The sequence below is a fragment of the Indicator indicator genome, chromosome 9, assembly GCF_027791375.1.
Source record: "Indicator indicator isolate 239-I01 chromosome 9, UM_Iind_1.1, whole genome shotgun sequence".
NCBI classification, from domain to species: Eukaryota; Metazoa; Chordata; class Aves; order Piciformes; family Indicatoridae; genus Indicator; species Indicator indicator.
The window spans coordinates 11,331,731-11,350,800 of NC_072018.1; the positions used below are offsets into that span (position 1 = coordinate 11,331,731).

The 19,070-nt window shown below is 40.3% G+C and overlaps 1 protein-coding gene across 4 annotated transcripts in view; it reads left to right on the forward strand.

The window, feature by feature from the left end:
- Window positions 1-19,070, forward strand: part of RTN4 (reticulon 4) — a 45,143-nt gene that overhangs the window by 9,330 nt on the left and 16,743 nt on the right. For 2 of the 4 annotated variants that reach the window (XM_054383616.1, XM_054383617.1), the window contains 2 exons: window positions 5,327-5,383; window positions 6,209-8,644. In XM_054383616.1, the coding sequence (XP_054239591.1) occupies window positions 5,327-5,383; window positions 6,209-8,644 (2,493 nt within the window). Of the gene's footprint in view, window positions 1-5,326; window positions 5,384-6,208; window positions 8,645-15,047; window positions 15,121-18,984; window positions 19,025-19,070 lie in introns of those variants that run through there. The other 2 variants (XM_054383618.1, XM_054383621.1) reach the window with 2 other exon arrangements.

Here is a 19,070-nt window from a genome sequence, read left to right on the forward strand (position 1 = left end):
GGTTTTGAACTTGTTATTCAAAATAGATAAAGAAAACACGAAATGAGAAATCTGTGCAGGTTAGTGCAACTTGCTCTGAAAGTGACTGCACTTGACAGTAATTTCCATGAAGACCCCAGATGACCTGCAGCTGTTCTTGTTAATAATCAAAACTCCTGGATCCTTTTGTGATCCTAGCTGTGATCCCCTCAAGATGTTAAAAATGGAATTTCTCTGTTCACTTAAAACTTCAGCAATCTTCATCTGTAGCAACTTGCATACTTGCCTCAAAGATTTCCAAATACTTAGCAGTCTGAGATTCCTAAATGGAGAACTTCTCTTCATAAACTTACACCTATAACTAGAAGAGTCAAATGAGAAAACATAATTGCTTGTTGTGGCCCTGCAGTTTGATCTAATGGTGCTATTAATAGTCAGTATTCTTTATCTTTAATCCTATAAATATTTGGTGAAATACCATATTTAGAACAATTACATCCTAACAGGAGATGATTTAAATGGAGTTTGTGTAGGCAGCTGCTTTTCTCAGGAAATTCTTGCAAAGTTGTGTTCCCTTGTTTACTCTGCAGGAAGAATTCAGGCATCCAAGAACTTTACTCTCCTTGAAATAACTTAACTTCTATATGGCCAGGTATGTTGTCTTTGACACTTAATGCCAAGAGGTAACAATTTACCTGTAGATAATTTAACATCAACACACAGAGGAGGAGGAAAACCATAACTGTCCTTCCTTGTGGCTAGGAAGTGTGAGGATATTGCATTGGTGTCAAAAAGCCTTTTGAGGTTTTTGTAGTTCTTGAATCTATAAAAGAGTAAGAGGTAATGGTAGTACTACATACTTGCGTTTTGCTTGGAAGATGGTTTGAGAACAGAATTGCTGCTTGGGGCAGCCTCCACTGTGGGCAAATTAACGATGCCACGTTTTGGAGAAAGGAGACAGTTTCTCTTTCATACCTGTCTTAGAGGGATTGCTGCAAATATAACTTTTACACGACATACGAATCGCACCACAGATGCCATTCCTTTGCTTATTACCCTGTTTTATTGTTAAATATTTGTATTACAAGAGAGGTCTTTCAGAATCAATCTCCCTTGTGGTATGTCTGTAAGATGAAAGCAGTCCCCGTCTTGTTATTTAGGCATTTTGCTCGCTTTCTAAACATGCAGAGGTGAAGCTGATCCTTAAATGGTATTCTTGCCAGCTTTTTTACGAATAGTGTGTGTTCTCCAGCAGAGCTAATCCAGGAAATATTTTTTATTTTCTGAGGACTGAAACTGCCTTCCAGCACCCTAATAACAGCCTTTGACCCAGGCTAAGCTGTACATCAGGATAAAGCTTACTCAGTGTGTGGAAAATGAAATATTTAGATTTTTTTTCTTCTTCCTAATGCTGAGCTCACATGTAAAAATAAGGAAAATACCAGAACAACAAACTCACTTCAGCACAGACCTGGTGCTGATGCTTGGGAAGAAATAACATGCAAGAGCAGATGGAAGGGTACATCAGTTACCAAAAATCCAGACAAGGGTTAGAACTTGTACTTGCTGAGTTATTTTGGGGGTGGGGGAAGGTGGGATAGGAGGGTAGGGGCAAGATGATGGCTGATTTTTTTGTTGTTGTAAATTGCTTTTCTTGGAATAGCCAGTCTAGTAATTTCTTATTTTGAATATTCTTCTCTTTCTCTGGAAGTCTTTGTGGCTAACTTGGCTTTTTATTTCTTAGTTGTCTGAGAAATCTCTCTCCATTTATTTCTCTGCTGTTCTGTGCTGGTAGTATCAGTATCTTGTAACAATACCAGTTAGTGAGCAATAAGCAAACACTGAGAGTGTAAAATGACACTTCTTTGTCATGCTGGTGTCAGGTTTGTTATTTTTAAACATGTTGGCGCAGCTTATGTTTTAGCTGAAACCATAATACAAAGTGTTGAAGTGTCCATGCTAATGAAGGGAGAAGCTACAGGGTTGTTTGTGGGTGGCTCTTTTTGAGGGATTATTAAATGGCAAAAGCCAAAGTAAAATTTGCAGAATGTTTTTGTCTAAAAATAGAAGTGCAATCAGTATGAATTGCTTTGTGCATCAATTCTGTTAATCTTTCTCTTTGGTGAACAGCAGTTATGGAGTCTTTGGTTTGGTGATGTGTGGGTGTATATGATTGAATACAATATTAGTATTTTACTAAATGCTTTAAAATCACCTGTACAAGTGTCAATCTGTCAAAGTTCTCTTTTAAAGTTCTTGACTGGACTATTTCAGTAACCAGTAATAGTAATACCATTCACAAATAGGAGCTCTCTGTCTTTCCCTTAAGTGTAATGTTGAAGGTATGTTACTAACCTGCACCATTACAGGCTTTTGACATATATAGTTCAGAGTAATCTGGAGATTTCATGTTCGTTTGGAAGTCTAATCTTCTGTGTTTCATGAAACAAAATCCGTCTTCTGACGGAAACAGTAATCGTTCACCTTTCTGAATTTTTTGTTACTATTTCTATGAACCGAAGACTTCTTGGATTGTCTGGTTTTGGGTGAAGGCCCACGTACATCAAGAAAGGAGCTCTGAATCTCTACCTTTATTTGAAAATCTTGCTTAGAGCTTGATACATTCTGATTATTTTTTCCACTTGATTCTAGTAATAATGTACTATTGTTTCAGTCATGCAGTTTCTGCCACTGATACACAAAAGGAATAGTCACCTTCAGTGATCTGTCCTCCTCACTACTTTTAAAAATTAGGTTATTCCACTAAACATGGTATTTTACCCCATTTGTCAGCTATTACCAGTGCTACCACTTGAGTAAGGGGTGGGAGGAGGCAGCAGATTCTCTAGAGTGCTCTTTCTGCAAGTGTTAGCTGAAGGGACTTCTGCATGTTCCTTGTTGTGTGTATGCCTTTGTGCCTGGGCTGTCTTCCTATAATGCCAGGTGGTGGTCTGATAGATACTGAATTTTCTCATCTACCAAATCACCCCCAGAATTTTGCTTCTGGAAGGTTTCTGCCTCCAACATTACAGCTAAGGATTCCTCAGTGCAAATGTCATTTTTGGGAAAAATACTAAGCCTTTCAGCATGTCATTTGGATTACAATCTGAAGAAAATGGTTTATTTAGCCAGAAATTATGCTGATGTTAAGAGTTGTAGAGGTCTCCTTGCTTACCTGGCATTGTGGTACAGGGCCCACAACAGGAAAAAGTCTTTCTATCTTCTTCCTTTCAGCAGGAAAAAAATGCTTTTCTGATGTGGGTGGAGGGAAAGTGGGTGGTTCTCCTTGACTGCTTAGGAAATACTGCTTTTATGTAATCTCTTTTCACATTCCAGCTATGTGTGGAAAATAAACTTTGGGTGTGGGCATAATACCCTTCCATTAAGAGAACCTGGGAATTCAGTAGCTGTCACAGCTATTGTGTGTTTCTGTGTTGAGTAAATGGAATACAGAGTGTTTTAATGGAGACACTGAAAAGTGACGATGCTCCTTAAAACTGGTTTCCTAACCAGAAACTAACACCTTTCTCTGAGGCTGGGAAGCATTAAAGTAGCTAGTAGTAACATTTAAAGTTAAGAATTTTTGGTGAAGATTGCAGTTGAGCTTTGGACACCCAGGTGCACTTTCAGGAATTTGTACATATTCCTCTTTGATTCCTTAGCCCAGTGGACTTTGTCTTCTTTCTTTGCCCTCCTTTTGTTTCTACATTTTTAGCACCTGCACTCCATTGACTATTCTTGGTTTCCCTGTGAGATATTTTTCTGTTGGGCTGTCAGTTCTCTCTTCATGTTTCACAGTCCAGTCTCTTCAGGTCCATTCTGCTTTTTCTCCTCTTTCCTCCACTCCAAAGTGTAGCTCCCTTCCAGCAAATAAAGTTATGCTGCTCTGTCGTGGAAGAGGTGAGAACATGTAGTTTCAGCAAAGGTGCAGGCTGAGGAGTAGGCTCTGCCAGCTTCTTCCTGAACTGCTGCATCACAGGTCCTTTGAGACTGAACTTGGTATGTCAGTGCAATGCTCCACAGGGAGCATACCATAGGTTGGTAAGAGATGGGTGGTGGTAGGTTGACACTGGCCCAGGTATGGAGTATGTGGACACTGATACTCCACTGCAGGATCGACATCCAGTACACACATGGGCACAGTTCTGTAATCAGGAGGTGTTACCTGTTTGGTCCATCTAGGGATAGTGTTGAGAGAAGAGGGAGAGTGTGCTGCTGTTTGATGCAGTCCCTGAGGCTTGCTAACCTAAAACCTAAACTTCATCAGTAACCCTTGATGTACCAGGCACACTAGAAACTGAAGAGAAACCTCTGATGTTCGAGCTAAAAGACTGAGGGATGCAGAGCAGCTCTCTGGACTGATTAGTCCCAAGCTGTGTTCTCACTGAAGCCTCTTGTCTTGTTTTCCATACCAGGGGCCTTGCTAATTTATCTCATGGGGTGGTGGGCCCCTTGTGAGCAATTTGCTTGCAAAGAGATCCCAATGAGCCAGGGCATGTAAAATGTCATAGACAATGTCAGATAACATACAGTATTAAAGTTTGGGATTGCCCAGCTTCTGCCATCATGCTTTAGTGAAGGATGGTGACTTCCTTAGTTTCAGAGAGGGATGTCCTTCCTTACATTCACTTAGCTCTTTGAGTGGAAATTGCAGAGCTGTGATTGTTGTGCAAAACAGTAGGATTAAAACATTCAGCAAAGCAAAATATGCTCCTTCAGTCATGGTAGAGGTGGCTTTAAAAATGATGCCTTCATTTGGAAACTTGCCCATGTTACAGTGCAACAAAAATAGGAAAGACATAAACATAAAGCAAGTAGTATAGTAATTTACTGTTACCAGTTTGGTCAGTATCAGTATCCCTGATCGATGCTCTCATTGTGGGGAGTTTCAAAGACTGCTTGAGTCATTTTAACTTTGCACAATTTTTGGTGGAGTCTCTTTAGTGCTGCTGTACACATGCAAGTTAGGAGAACCTCTGACAAAGTGAGCTGGTTAAGGACATTGTATGACTGTCAGTGCCAGGTGTTTTTTTCTGCTGCTAGACACTATATCTGCTCAGTAGTGTGGAAGTTGTGATAAAGAACAGAGGAGCATCTTACTTTAAGATTGGTAGCTGCCATAGGAGGTGGAGATCCCCGAGCTGCTTCAGTAAAGATCCCGTTGTACACAGAAATCTGAGCATTGTCTCTTGCAAATTACCTTTCTTGTGTCTAGATCTGTGGTTCTCTGTGGGTGCAGATGTTGACTGTGTATCTGTTGGACTTACTGGGAACTGACTACTTGTGCACTTTCTCCCCTCTTCAGCCTACCCTTTATTTCTGCTGAGGTTGTTTGTTTGTTTTTCAGATGAGACCCTTTTTGCTCTTCCTGCTACATCTGCGCCTCTGATGCACTCCTCTGCAGGCAAGTTCTTTCTGCTCACCTTCATCTGAATACATCTTACATTTCCAATCTGATCTCATTAACCCTTTCCAGTTAGTCTGCCTTTACTAAAAGTCAGCATGGGTCCAAGAATAGCCTGTAACATTTTTCAGTTTTCAACTTTTCAGTTTATCTGTTCAAGATTTTCATACACATTCATTTCTTTGTGGTAAACTGTTTCATAACCAAGCTACAGTCATCTGTAAATTCTTGGACCCTTGATGTAGGAGTCAAGTTGATACTATTAACAGGTTAATGCTCAAAAGCGTAGTTGCTTTACTGATTCACTGAAAGATTTAATCCATTGTAAATTTCTGCAGTATTTCATGTAAGTAAAATATGTACCTGTAGTATTTAATGTTTTTCATTAGCTACAGTGTCCACCAAATTCCCATTAGAAGTGTCAAAAAAAGAGTTGTTACTGGCATGCACATTTGTGCATGTTTATGCACAAACATACACATACACCCTCTCTCTCTTTCTCCTTGCCACCCCACCTTCTCTCTCTCACTTAATATTGCCTCTTCTACTTGGATGCTCTCTATTTGTCTGGCATCTTCAGCTTTACTGTGATCTTTTGCTGCATAAAGTTGCTGCTTCTCTAGCCTCTTGTGTACTTATCTGCTAGAAGAGGTGAAATAGAATAGTGTACTTTAACTGATGCTTTGTTTTAATGGCTAATAGTATTTACGGTAGAACTTGGGAGAATCTTTTAGCAACTAACATCATGTGAAACTGTCATGAAAGCTTGCACTGACTTTAAGAGCACTTGCACTCTCTAACTTTGCTTTCTGTCCATCGTCACAGAAAAAGTTATGGACTTGCAGGAGCAGCCAGGTAGCACTAAGTCGCTTGATCAAGAGGATTTTACTGCAGTCCCGCTTGATACTGCTCCTTCTCTTCCCTCCTCCTCTATCTCAGCTGATCCCTTTAAAGAGCATGCAGCCTTTGATACACTCTCAGATGAATTACATGCAAGAGGCATTTACAAAGAAAATGCAAGTGAGATTTATAAAGAAACTATGGAAAATTCAAGAAACCCATTTCTTGCAGAGAGAAATGAAAAAGACATTTCAGAAGTTAAATACTCAGAACCTCCATTTGCTACAGCAGAAGCAGCCATTTTATCTCAAATGAAGGAAGAAACACAGCTAGAGGGCCCTAAAGAATTATGTAATCTGGAGAAAATGCCTGCAGAGCAGCTCAGAATCTCTCCAGAAACTCCTCAAGGTTTGTTTGAGAAAGATGAGGAAGATCTCTTTTGCAATAGAGGTGATGGTCCTGGTGAAAAAGGGACATTAAAAGAAGATCCTTTTAGGAGGGAAGAATATGCAGATTTCAAACCATTTGAGCCAATATGGGAAGTAAAAGATGCTAGTCATGGACTGAGCAACATGAAAGAGGGTGCTGGAAGTAAGATAGATGCCAAACTAGAAAGCAGTTTAGATGAGAAATACGGTGTAGATATGCTGAATGTGCAGAAGGATTGTGAAAGAGAGAGTGAAGGCAGCACTGAAGATTGTTCTTTCCCAAGTACCCCCGAAGCTGTAGAAGAACCTTCGCAGACTTACATCACTTGTACTAAATTTGAATCCTCCCTGAGTCCTGATGCTAACAAAGTCAAATCCCTTTCTCCACTAGAGGAAGGCACTTCAGAAAATAGAACCGATGATGAGAAAAAAATTGCAGAAATAAAAGCTCAGATGAGCACAGAACAAGGTGATTTTAGCACTCAAGCAGTTGGCAAGCAGGAAGGCCAGGAAGCTGACTATGCTAAAATGGAGAGTTCATCAACATTGCCATCTGACACTGCAGCAAATATGCCTGAAGGTCTTACTCCTGATCTAGTACAAGAAGCATATGAAAGTGAAATGCATGATGTGGCATGCACAAAGCTTGCTTATGAAACAAAGATTGATTTAGTTCAAACTTCTGAGTCAGTACAAGAGACTCTGAAACCTGTGACACAAATCTGTCCCTCATTTGAAGGGTCAGAAGCTGCTCCATCACCAATATTGCCAGATATTGTTATGGAAGCCCCACTGAGTGCTGGGACCACTGGTGCCGAAGCATCTGCTGTGCAGATCGTAGCTTCCCCACTAGAAACATTTATTCCTACTGCTAATTATGAGAATGTAAAAGAAGAGACTGAAAAACCTCCCTTATACCAAGAGGCAGTGAATGTACCGCTCACACAGGCCCAAGAAGCAAAAGAGGCATTAGCATTTAAAAAGCCTGATCATGAAACTAGCTCCAGTCCTGAAGATCTAGAGACTCCATATATATCTATTGCATGTGACTTAATAAAAGAAACAAAAGTCTTGGGTGAATCTGTTTCTCCATCCTTTACAAATTATTCAAAAACACTGGTAACAGAATCCATTTCTCAGGATGTGCCTGAACATGAGGAACTTGATGAAAAACCATCTCCACAGTTTGGAACATCTGACCTGTTTAATAGCCAGGTGATACCTGACTTTACTGAGAAAGTGAGTGAAGATCTCTCCCTCACCTTAAAAAGTAAACCAACTGAAAATACTCTAACTGATGATGAACAAGAGGAGCAGCTGGTGGATTCAGTAGCTGCCATGGGCAAGCCTTATCTGGAGTCTTTCCAACCTGAATTGGACTCTTCCAAGATTGTTGCTGCTCTGCTACCTGAGCCAACACCTACAAAAATAGTCAAGGAACAGAAGATTTCTCTTCAAATGGAAGAGCTGAATGCTATGGCTTATTCATCTGATGTATCTGTTGCTAGGGAGCCAAAACCAGGAGGCAATAAAGAACCCTCACCCATGGAGTTTTCCCCAGTCCCCGTGGAAGAAGACTTCTTGGTGCTAGCTCACCCCAAAACCACTCCTGAGTTTGGGGCAGAAGCTACTGATAGAGAAGTAATGGACAAAGATGAAAGTGAAGAGATCAGTAAGGCTATGCAAGGTGAGAAGAGGCAGTTGCCTTGCCCAGAGCTACCCTGTGATCTGTCTATTAAAAATGTAGAAATAAAAGCCAAGGAGGATACTAATGTCTTGAAAAAGTCCTTGGAGGCTGTGGACAGAGAAGTGCCTGAAGTATCCATGACATCCTTAATAGCCACAGATACCTCATCTTCATCTGCTGAAAAAGAGATAGTCAGAGTAGTAAAACCAGAAGCTTTTGGGAAGGAATCCGAGCAAGAAGCTGCTTCTGTTAAAGAAAAGGAAAAACCTACTGCTGTATTTTCAGCAAAGCTGAATAAATCTTCAGGTAATCTGTGTATTGCTGTCTTGCAGCTTGGCTTGTTAATCTGCATAATTCTTTAGCTAAATTTAAGCATGTCATGACTTACTATTTTTCTAGTCATCGTCTGTAAACTTCTCTGTGTAGGCCCGAGGGTAATGTAAAGTAAAGTAAAATGTTAGTGCCTGCACTTTTTAACCTTATTCTGATTACTTCAGTACTTTTTTTCTGTTTATTGAGGATGAACTCACTGTCTTCAGTTTTCTCCTTCAGTTCTCCTTCTGGTGATCTGTTGACAGAAAAATAAGTCACTACTCCCTGCAAGCTCTTCTGTGGTTGTCTACAGGCTGGGCATTGGGTGGCCTCCCAGACAAGCTCTTGATATGTGGTAGTAAGCCAAGGATGGTGTTTCAGTCTGCTGTATTAACATGATTTGAAGAGGCATTTCTTTCTTCTCATACATGGTTCAGACATCACACTTTGTGAGGAAATGTCCTTGCTACTGTACGTGTCTGAAGTCTGGAAAAGAACCTGTGCATCTCTACTTCACTGCTGACTTGCACCTTGTGTTAGATGAAGTTTAAAATAAATAGTGCATGTGGGGAAGCTTAGTGTTCAGATTACTCAGTGGCCATTAAGAAGCTGAGTATCCTGGAAACACTAACATTGGTTTATACACAGTACAGATGTTCACTTCCAATTTTCAGGTGGAGCTTATGCTTCAGTGCAATTTTTCTTCAGGTAATGTGTAATTAAAGTTGCTAACAGAAGGATAAGACCATTGTTGCATTCTGTTCTCTAAACCAAATGCCTCATGGATGTCTAGCTCATTGAGATTAGAGGGGAGTACTTTGCTTTTTGATATCATAGCCTGCCACTATTACTTATTTGCATTCCTGCTAAAAAAAAAACACCTACTGCAGGAAGCACAGTGACTGTTCTAAATAAACCCAGATATTAGGTTGACTCAGCAGTAGTATATGTGTACAGTAGCTGCAGTCTACAATTCATAACATACTGCATTCCTAATGTATGTCTTCTACATCAAATGTGTTTTGAAAGGGAATAAATACCAGGTGCACGTTGAGGGGAATGTCAGGATGTTGGTGCAACTGAAAAAGGGTTTGGAACAATAATGTAGAAGATGAAAATTTTATGTTTAGCTTTGCATGATACTTTCCATTACTCCTGTCTCATGTTTTCTATATGTACAAGTGGGCAGAAAGGAGGCAGTTTCCCTTTTCCCTTCTAATGAAATGTCAGTGATAACTGCATTGTTAAAGCACTGTTAATGTTCTGTGAAGACTTCTCTCTTGCTCTGACTTCTAGAACATATCACTGTCTAGAGAACAGCAGCTGTGTCTTATATTTCATGTCAAGAGGTTAATTGTGTAAGGATCAGACTATGTGGAAAAACTCCCAGTGTTAAAATTGGTATAGTAGCTTTTTTGGTTAGTTCTTTTTAACAGGAAACCTTTGCAGAGGTGTCCTTAGTCACTGCACGTTTTTAGCAGAGTGGGGGTGGCAAATCACTGCCTGGGGAAGAAAGATTTACTTCTGGGTCTGACAAGGACAGAGCTGCTGCTCCCCTGTCTATGGGAAACTGCTGAAGAAGCTGCACGTAAAACCATTTTTCATAGCAGGAGAGAGTTGAACCATGCCTTCATTCTCCCATTTGGTGGCATAGTGCTATGACAGAACATGCATCTGTCCAGCACTGGTGTTAGTTGAGGGGTGGGAGCTGGGTCCTGAGCTACTTACATGGGAAACTGAGGAGCTGTCTCCAGTTCTTCTGTCATGGTCTTGCTTTCTCTGTATAGCAATTCAAAAAGTAAAATCGCACATTCTTTTAAAATACTTTTTTGTTTTACTCTGGAAAAAACATTTAAGAATATGGTGCAGTTTCTGGTTGTTCTGAATTTTTTTTCAATGTGTGCTGTTACTTTTTTTTGCTCACTTCTGTAGTCCATAATACAGCAGAATTGTATTTCTGACACCTGCCTGAAAATTCTTATGACAAGCCCAGAACCCAATCAGTTATCTACTTCTACTACCACATTACATAAGCAAAATTTCAAAGTATCACTAAAGAACTAACCCATACATACATTTGTTTTTCACACTCTGATAAGAGGGATAATACATCACAAGGCCAAGAAGTGGGTTTGTGCATGTTTCACCTTCTGAGTCTACCTTTAGGTGGTTTTTTTTTGTGTGTGGTGGTTGGCTTTTCTTTTTCTCTTTCAGGAAGATAGGAAAAAAATAGATTTTACTGTGCCTTGAGACTTCTGGTAATCATACAGTGTGACTGCATGCCTGGTGCTTGTTAAAACATTAATCTGGACTGTCCTGCTGGCAAGCTTACACTGAGGTTCTTGAATGCTTACTTAACAGTGCTATATCCTGAAAGCTAGCCTAATGCCAACATACCTATGGGTACCTGAGAGTGAAACTTCGAGCATGCCAGTGCACTGCAAGAAACTAACAGCAAGTCTAAAAGGGTTGCAGATGTTTTTTAAACTCCCCTATTCCAGTAAAGGAAACGTAAACCTTTGAACAGCCTCCTGGTTAGAACAGGGCTTGCTTAACACTGCCTGGCAGACCCTTGGTTAACCAGTTTTATTTTGTAATGATATCAGAACTCAGGGCCCTCATGTTTCATAGCTGTACAACTTTAGAAACAAAACCATCCTGACCAAAACAAATTAGAACTGTAGTTACCTATAAAGAGCCCTGCCTTGTAAGGCACTCTTATTCATCATTTCAACAGCAAATACTACCCACCCTGCAACACCAGCAATTCCTGCTGTCTCGGTTACTGTGGTGTGTTTGTGTGTGTTTTTTTTTCTTTTTCCCTTTTTCCTCCCTTCCTTTCTTCTGGCAGGTAATCCTGCTGCTTTTTTCTCATGCCCACCACCCTTCAAACTATGCACTTTTATCTCCATAAAAACACTGTATATTAAGATGCAACTTCAGAGTGGGTGTTTTCTGATCATGCAGATGATGCTGACCTGTGCCACAGCCGGGGCAGCTCCAGCGTTTGCTGGTGGGATGTGTGCCTATCAGGACAGTGCAGCAGGGACGAGGGAGGCAGGGTGCTCGTAGAGGAGGGCTTTGATGCCATCTGGTGTTTGTATATGAAAGGTAACTCCTGTCCACTTGTCTGTCTTTCAGAGGATTCCATCCCAGGTGTTGAGGAACTTGGAATTGTTGATACTAGTTTAATATTCTTAAGAGCTGAAAACTGAATGTATATACTATGTACCTTAGCCCTTAGCCCTACAGATTTATTTGCTAATAATGCCGTATTTACTTTGGATAGGGAGCATTAAGTCTCCCAAATAGGTTAGATAAACTGTGCTTTCCATAAACCTGTTTTTGATCAGTGGGATGTGAAGGATTTTTTTTTTTTTAATATTGAACTACAAAAATCAAAAGTGTATTGCTGAAACCCTGCCCCCCCCCCCCCCAATCTAAGCTTCTGACCGTACGGAAAGTTGTATACCAAAATATAATCACATTATTGATTTAAATCACTCAGTATAGTCATGTTGAGCATTACAATAATACATGAAAACAGCACTGAGATCTTTATTCTGAAGGCACAGTTAGACAGAGGCTTGTGTTTTATGGTTTGAACATCAAGCTCTGTAGACATTAATTCAGAGTATTGTATGAGTTTAGTGTTCTTGTTTTCACATATGCTACAGGGCACTGAATTAGAGAAGTGCAGCTGATTACTAATATCTCACCTTTCTCAGGATTTCTGGAGGGTACAGATTCAAAGGTGAAGCATAAGTGAAGTCTGGTTGTATTATTTATGTGTTCTTTGATGCTATCAGGTAAATAATAATAAATGGAGTCTTCTGTTCTAAGGGTGGAGAATTTGCAGAGGAGAAGGAATGAGGGGGAACCCCCCACCCCCAATAATTCTATGTGAAATTTTTCTGAAATACCTAGTTCTGTTGTGTTTCACTAGAGCTCTCGCATTGCCCCTGTTGAGAGGTAAGGGCTTGTTTATATAGCTAAGGCCACTAACAAAGCCGGACTTTTGGAAGTTACTCGTAGAGGGGCAGAATTAAGGAGATAAGGGAGTGTCTATGGTTAAGTTACCGGCTTTCCCAGGAGCATCAGATGAGGCTCTAAGCAAGTGTAGAGTTAGGTAGTCATCCAAAATGCTCTCCTGTGGGAAGTCAAGAACACTGCAGTGCAAAAATGCTGTTATCAGTCCATCTGTTAGAGTGATTTAATGTCTATGTAGTGAGTAAGCATTCAGTCTGCAAGCATGCAGCCCCTTTGAATGTAGGTGTGTTCAGCAGAAAAACATGTTTAGAATTGATTGTGTTTGGTTTAGTGGTCTGGATGATTTATGAATACCAGCCTTTAAGTAGCTTAGTAGTTTGATAGTTTTTGTTTAAGTATCGATGTAGAAAGATGTGCAGTTTGCCTAATAAAACAATGAAGCTTACACAGCAGTTTGCTGAAAATGCCAGTACTTGGTGTATATCTAGAATTGAGTTACGGGAGTGTATCGTGCCTCAAATAAGAGAGGTGAGCACAGAGGTCTACAGAGTTCATTTTGGGTATCGTTTGCCTGGCGCGGTAAGGGTGAACATTGAGTGTGCAAGGAGTAAAGAGGTGGATCTGTAGGGCAGGGAGAAGCTCCTGTGGAGGAAGTTGGGAGTTAGCAACCCATTTGAGATGTGAAGATAGGAACTGGTAATGTAGGCTCTCTGTTCATTCACTCTGGCTGATGCTGATTTGCTGTGGCTGCAACAAAATATCTGTTCAGGACAATGTACTGTTTTAAGTATGTCATATAAATATGCAAAAGCAAAGAGGCTTTAGTTGCGTACCTTTAGAACTCCATAGTTAGGAAAAAGAGTTCTGAAAGCATCAGGTTTCCAGTTAATTCAGAGACAGTGTCGTCATTCAACATGTGGTGGGAGAACCACAGATTTTGGTGGTTTCCAGTTGATTTTGAGAATTTCAGCTTAAAGACAAGCTTCATACTTCATTTGTATAGTGAAACTTCTCAAGTTTTCTTGTGCTATTTGAATATATACTTCTCACATCCCTTCTGTAATGTGTGTTTTTGATTTGCCTGTTGAAATTATAAATTAAATGCATATTCTTAAGAATACAGGTAACTGGTCTTCCTGTCAAAGGAGGCCTTAAATTTATGTAGGAATTAAAGCAATGAACAGTGCTTTCAGGTAACTGTAATAATCTTTCTGCATGAAAGATTGTTCTAATGAAAAGTGAAAACAATTTCAGGACTGAATCAGGATCTCCATCCCAGCCAGTCTGCAGTATTTTTGTGGAAATGAGTGCCCTTTTCTAGTTCTTTAGAGAATGACACATTGAATTTTTAAGAAGCTTTGGAGACGAGTAGTTTTCAGCATTTTATTGCCAATCCCAGATCTTAAGAAAAGCCTCCAAATGAGAAGAGTAGTCTATTTTATTTTTCTTCAGCAGGGGTAGAAAATTGAGTGCTCCCAGATCCTCTCTGCATTTTGAGTTTCTAGTTGATGCTTTTCTCACCTTTGTGCAATGCTTTATACTGTGAACATACATGAAATAACAAGCTTTCAGGTTCTTGGTTTTATTTAAATGAAGAGAATATTTAATTGTCAGGTCTGCAGCTGACAACATAGGATGCTGATATAAAATAAAACAGGGAAGGTGTTTGATTATAGAAATTGGTTAGAGAGCTAGGTAAGTTTTTCTCAACTCTCCATTAAGGTGGTTAAATATGACTGAGCAGTTCACAATGGCTAAAGATAACAGCAAAAAGATATTTTTGGTGTTCTTTGTGAGCCTCTTGCTTTTGTTACAGACACAGTAAGGGAGAGGTGTGTTAGACAGATGTCGCTGTTAATTTTCTAGGAAGTTAGGCATAAAATGAAGATGTAGATCTAGGAAGCTTGCAAATGCGTTTTAACTACTGTTAGAAAAGCAATCTGTTCAACACTTGTGACTAGTTTTAGCTCCTATCCACTGGGAAAAGCTGCTTAGGGTGGTTTGGCTTTTGCTGAGCCTGCACTGGCCTTTCCTAGTGTGTTGGTGGCATTTCCAGTCCACTGGCATTTCCCAGTGTACTGGTGCTGCTCTGCCAGGAGAAGCCAGCTCTCTTCGTACCAGCAATTTCTTTCTTAGCCTTGCATCTTTTCAGTCCTATTGGCAAGCAGTAAGAGGCAAATGGCTGCACCAGTCACAGACTGCATTTTAGTCTTGGTGGCGGAGCCTTCGCAGCCTGGTTATAGCTTGCACTGCGTCAGTTGTGCTCCACACCCCACGCCGTCAGCTGACCGGCCTCCTGCAGCACCAGTGCAGCAGCAGCAGACTGCAGACGCTGCTGGGGAAGCCCATGTTTCCTATTCTGGGCTGTAGATTTCTTCTCTTACAGCTCTCCTCTGGGTATGCATAATTGATAATCACAGCTGGAGGGTAGATCGTGTGTGGAGAGATGGACAGTCAGCCGAGCAGTTGGAAGGATAAGGGTATTTTTCTTTCACCTTTTTCTCTTTTTTGTATTTAAAGCTTAAAGATGCTGTGGGTGGTTTTTAGCAAACAGTGTCTGTAGCATGTATTTGATTGTGCAATGTTTCCGAAGGTATAAGATCTATTTGTACTGTGTGCAAAATTGTAAAATCTGTAGGCTAAAACAGGTAAATGAGAGCAATGCAGAAGAATAAATTATTTATGTAGGTGAAATAGCTTGTGTGACACTGCAGATCTTCGCAGTCCTGCTGAATGTATTTTGTTTTGCTTGTTTTGGTATGCACTGCATAAATACCAGCATAATCTGAATTTAGTTGACGTTCCTTTGAAATTCCTAGATTTTTAATAATTCAACAATTCTAAAAATTAACTGAAAAGGTTGCAGCGTCTGCAGTTCAGGTAGTTGAATAATTTTATGAGGAGAAATTGCGTGCAGACTACAGCAGGGTGGTGTTTGGTTCCCCCACCCCCTGTTTGCGTGTTTGGAACCTACCCTTAATCATGTTTTGCTTTGGGCTTTTTTGTAATTCTGTTGGATTCTAGGTAAAACTCTGATTTTTCAGATTTTGCAGCCTTTATATCAGTTTGTTTAGGTAAAGAAGTAGTTAATGTTAAATTAGTGTGGTACTGACCTTTGTTCCTATAACCACCAATGGGAGATTGCCAGTGTAAATCTCTGAGGATCATTATATTAGTGCTCAGTGTGTAAGAGTTTAAGCCTTATTTGAATGTGTAATCTTCAAACTTCTATCAAGAAGACAAGCTTTAAAAAATTTTTAATCATCTCTGGATACCTTCTTAAAGGGCCCTGTCATGTTTGGTAATAGTGGTTTGCCTCTAATAACTGTTGTTCAAAATGTGTGGGTTTTTTTTCCACTTGGATGAAATTACCAGCTGTCTAGAATCCATAGAATGCTCTATCAGACTCTATGTAGCCAAAAAAAAAAAAAAAAAGCTTTGTCCCTGCAAAACAAGTTTCAAAAAAGTACTAATCTTTCATTAAAAGGCTGTAAAGTATTAAGAAAAATATTTTGCGGTGTTTATTAATAAGATCTTTCTTGATTGCCTTTATGTCAGGCTTAAAATTCATGGGGTTTTGGGGAGTGGGGGAAGGGGAAAGGAAAGGATGAGATTAGAAGGTTTTTGTTGAAATTGAAATACCTTTGGATATTCAGGCCAAATTTTCAGGTTTTCTTTTACAACCTGACAAACAGGGTTGGTGTTGATTTTGCCCTCACTACAACTGAAAGCAGACATTTCTGAGCCTAGAATTTGAGGCCTTGAGTCTGTGCACTTCGAAAATGTGGATTTGATTAGTGTGTAATAGAACTGTCACCGCATGAACAAAGCAAACCTGAACCCTAGCCTGTGCTACCGGACAGGTATAAATGTGTATTTTTGCTGGTATAACTGCTTCAAACAGCCTTTTGAATTTCTCTTCCCCATCTGTTTTGTTTTTACACAGTGGCATCCCCTCAGGTGGAGGAAGCTGGTTTAGTGCTTATTTCTCCCTCCATGGAAGTCCCTACTGCCTTGAGGTTTAATTATAACTTAACTTGTAGAGAAAAGGTCTAAAAAAATTGGAAGCAGAAGCGAAAAGGTGGTTTTCTGAGGAAGCAGAAGAATCTGTTTCCTATCTTTTTGCACCTGTACTTGAAGCTTGGTTTAGTGTGATTTCTGGTAGTTTTTGTTTATAATGAGATGAAGATGCCATGTTTTATCTGTTCTCCTTCATTAGGTCAGGCTTCAGTGGCATGAAAAATGATTAGTAAAGTTCAGGGATCACACTATTCATCTTGCCCCAAAATAAATATAGAAACAAATATTGCAACATACTTCTTTCCATGCTAAACAATAACCTTTAAAAAAAAAAAAGTAATGATCAAATCTAAAACTAGAGAGGGAAGAGCCCAAAGTATGGTTTATAATTAAACCTCCCAGCTAAGGCAGTGCTTTGTAAGTAATATAATCCTAAAGTTAGTCTTGGTATGTGTTTCTTGTGCTGCGGCTGTAGTTGAGGAACAGTAGTTGAGCAGTAGTTGAGGAACCAGCGTAGTGAAAGTGGTGCAGTCTTTGGTATTGATTAATGCCTGTGGTATTGATCATCTAGATCAGCAGGATGAAATAAGCTTACCCTGAGGATAGTGTGACTTTTATTTTTAGCACTTTTAAAAAGACACGCCTCTGTGGAGTAATTGATACTAAAAAGCAGCATTAACTTAAATTATGTCAATAAATTGTCAGGTTTTAATGGCTGAATAATGCTAATGGTAGGTGGAACACCACAGCTGCACCCCTATTTTATCCCAAGGTTTTTTTTTTTTTTTTTGTTTTAATCATTAATGTGCTGAAAATCTATGTGAATTCTGGCTCAAATGAGTTAAAAGGTGGAAAAGGTGCAGCCCTTTAAAAGTTCAAGTTTGGGTTTTGGTGGTTTGTGGTTTTTTGTTGGTTTGGTTTTTTTTTTTTTTATTATGAGCTATCAGGGCTTCAGAATGGTTTTCCCAGTGCATACGTCCACAGGTATATGATTAAGTAGAAATAAAAACAAAATTCTGCTTTGGCTCTTTAATATTTGCCTTTTGGAGAGGACAATCTGCAGGTCTTGGTTTTTATTCTAGCTTGTCCTTGTGAAATCTTTGTTTTTATTGCTAAGGACTGTGGGGCAGATGTGCCAAGTCTGAAATGCATATGATGCAAACTTGTTTTCTGACCTTTCGGATACAGTTAGACAAGCCTGTCTTGGACATGCCACTCTTCCTGTCTGTCCCCAGGACAGGGAAACGTATGTTGGCTGAAGTCAGCTCCACATGCAGTCATGCTATGCCAACCAGTTTCTCCAGCCTGGGATTTTGTTGTTGCTGAATTGCAACAAGGCAGTCAGGGACCAAACTGGCTTCTAACACATCTGGTCAGGATAAAAGCAGGCTGGAATTTTGTGATTGGGATGTCAGCCACATTTTTAAATGGTCGTTTTGTCAATCCCCTGTCTACTAGTGGTGTTTATGCCTGGCAGATTTTGACCGCTTGAAGGGATGGTGGCTTCTGCTTGGGATTGGTCTGTCTCGAACTCAGGCTGCCCCACACCAGACGTGACCAGGTTTTGAAAGTGAAACTGCAGGGTCAGATCTAGATGCTGTGTAAAGATCAGTGGAAACCCTGAGATCACATTTGCATGAATATAGAGGCTATTTGGCAACTGAAAAATGCCCCTCTAAACAGAATTTAACAGCCATTTGCCTGTGTGTGGTTGTGTAGTGTTTCTTTTTGCCGGTTGAGAGTTAATTTTCTTCATGGCATCCTGTATGGTGCTATGGTGACAGCTGTCACTGTGCACTTCAGATATATTTGAAAGCTGCATATTCTCAACACTTCTGTTATATTTGTGTTGGTACAATGCTGGCCGTTCTTAAATTGATCCAGAAAGGCGCTTACTTGTGCTCTGACACTATTTTTACCATTATTTGCAGCATATATAAGCTTTTCTGCTTACCTTTCAGATTGCAGAGAGGTTCTAGTGTGATGGCTGTTGTTCATACAGCGTTTGTAAATCGTACACTGTTAGCGTTTCTTTTTTTTACCCTTCCTTCTCCTTTTACACAAGCAGCCTTTCTTTGGCGCTGAAACCCGTGTTTTGTTCTGTTCTTGCACGCTGGATAGAGAGCAGTTGTTCATTGTGCGGGCGAAGCCCTCGCTCCGCAGCTGCGTTCCAAGGACGCAGCGCGGGGCAGCCATTGGCAGGGCCAGCGCGGCCTCTTGGGGCTGGCTGGCTGCTGGCGAGGCGGCAGTTGCGTCTGTCTGCCGCGACCTGCGAGCGCCCCGGCAGGAAGTGAACGGGCTAGGGGCAGTCAGCTGTGCGAGCTCTGGTGCAGGCGGGCACGCTCAAGATGGATGCCAAAATGGGTTAGTTCCTTTTTCTTGGTTTTCTTTGATAGACTTGAACTAAACT